Source organism: Austrofundulus limnaeus, unplaced genomic scaffold, assembly GCF_001266775.1.
Source record: "Austrofundulus limnaeus strain Quisiro unplaced genomic scaffold, Austrofundulus_limnaeus-1.0 Scaffold412, whole genome shotgun sequence".
Lineage (NCBI taxonomy): Eukaryota > Metazoa > Chordata > Actinopteri > Cyprinodontiformes > Rivulidae > Austrofundulus > Austrofundulus limnaeus.
Window position 1 is genome coordinate 67,949 of NW_013952814.1, and position 1,878 is coordinate 69,826.

General features: G+C 39.0%; 1 protein-coding gene across 1 annotated transcript in view; it reads right to left on the reverse strand.

Moving 5' to 3' along the window:
- Positions 1-1,878, reverse strand: part of LOC106528909 (kinesin-like protein KIF26B) — a gene marked incomplete in the record, with an annotated part of 74,705 nt that overhangs the window by 12,059 nt on the left and 60,768 nt on the right. Inside the window, 1 exon segment of the mRNA XM_014024193.1 lies at positions 655-805. Within this exon segment, the coding sequence (XP_013879647.1) occupies positions 655-805 (151 nt within the window).

Sequence of the window (1,878 nt, forward strand, 5' to 3'; positions counted from 1 at the left end):
CCATATTCATGACTACGAACATATAGAGAGAAGCTTATGAATTTGTCACAAAACTCAGCTTTAATTTTATTTTACGCCTGAACATTGTCACYTGATCATGAAGAATTCACACAAACGTGTGGTGTGAACACAGAACCAGATGTCTGATTCTACATTTATCCTTGAATCTCTGTTGCAATCCTTAATTTCACACACTAAAAGTCACTGAAAACAACCAGGATCATGTGTGAGCACAGCAAAGTGTTTGTTCATTGTATATACCAGTGGTAAGACTAAGGATTATGGATTTCTAAAAGTTAGAAATGAATATGTTTGGTTGTGCTGCTCTTTAAGCGATAGTCTTAATCAGACTGAGGGTGTTGTTGTGTTTTAATAAGTTTTGTTCAAATGAGCGCTCTGACAATCTGAGGTGAGACATCCTACTGTTTGGTTCTGTCTCATTCCTGAGATGTTCTGCTTGACATTTCTTTTTGAATTAAACATGTTAAAAATCACCAAGGTGGGTCTTTCTCCCTAACTTATTTTTTTGTCACGTCAGCCGAGTGTTGTAAATACAGAGTAAGTATAACAATACTCCAACAGTTGGAACACTGTTGTGACTTTTAGGATCATATGGGTAAAGCATTTCTGTAGATTAATTATAGTGCTACTGACACTCTTGGATCCACTTGGCATGCTCCAGTATGAGGCTGTGTTTGACCTGCTCCACCTCTCTCCWCTGCTTGTTGCATTTGACTCAGACCTCTGAGGTTTTCTGCTGATGCTGATCCAAAAACTGCAGCTTGGCGCTGAAGGATACAGGGCCCTGAAATCACAAACACATTTTATTCATTATTAAATTTAAATTATTTTCATGTTGTATTTTTAAAAATGATTTAGTAAAAAGAGTACCACTAACAGTATGCATTTGAACGCAGCTGTTAGTAAATTGTCAGAGTAATCAAAATCCAAAATTTGAATACATATTGGCAAAAAAGCAAACAATAATGGYTGATTATGTAAAAATTGATATTAACAAAAACAATAATATATTACACTTTAACACTTATTTGTGAACGAAAAAGACTCCATGGGAGAGAGTCTTAGTCCTGACGAGGTTACGATACAACAACGAGTCTCTTCGGAGAGAGGGCAGGCAGGAGGGAGACTGAACTGAGAATTTCATTCTTTTCTTTTTAATTTTTTTTAGTAGCCCTAATACTCTTTTGTACTCTGACCAGAACTGAAGCTAACTAAAAAATTTACAGTATAATTAAAATTAGCTTATACAACGCTRAAGTAATCACTGTTAATTATTGAATTGACTAGCAGATATTAGSTTCTGTTGCACCTTCCTGGCCAAKGATTTCCACAGACTGCCAGTGTGTTTACTAATTTTTAGTTTTCATTTTCTGAATAAATATTCACATTATTCGTCTATAAAAAAAATTATTAATTTTTTATTTCAAGTAAATCCAGGCCCTTTATATTACAGGTCTTTCACAGTTTATTAAACAATATCATCATCAAAAAATCATCTATAAAGATCTACAGTAATATTTATGATAACTCGTTTTGCTGAAAATCATCAATGGCTTCCCCCAAAACAGCAGCAGCGGCTGCGGAAGATGGTCTGGCAGCCTCTCGCACCCCGTGGCAGTCTGTGGCAACCTCTGGCAGCCTGTGGCACACAGTGGCACACAGTGGCACACAGTGGCACACTGTGGCACACAGTGGCACACAGTGGCACCCTCTGGCACCCTGTGGCACACAGTGGCACACAGTGGCACCCTCTGGCACACAGTGGCACACTGTGGCACCCTCTGGCACCCTGTGGCACACAGTGGCACACAGTGGCACCCTCTGGCACCCTCTGGCACACAGTGGCACCCTCTGGCA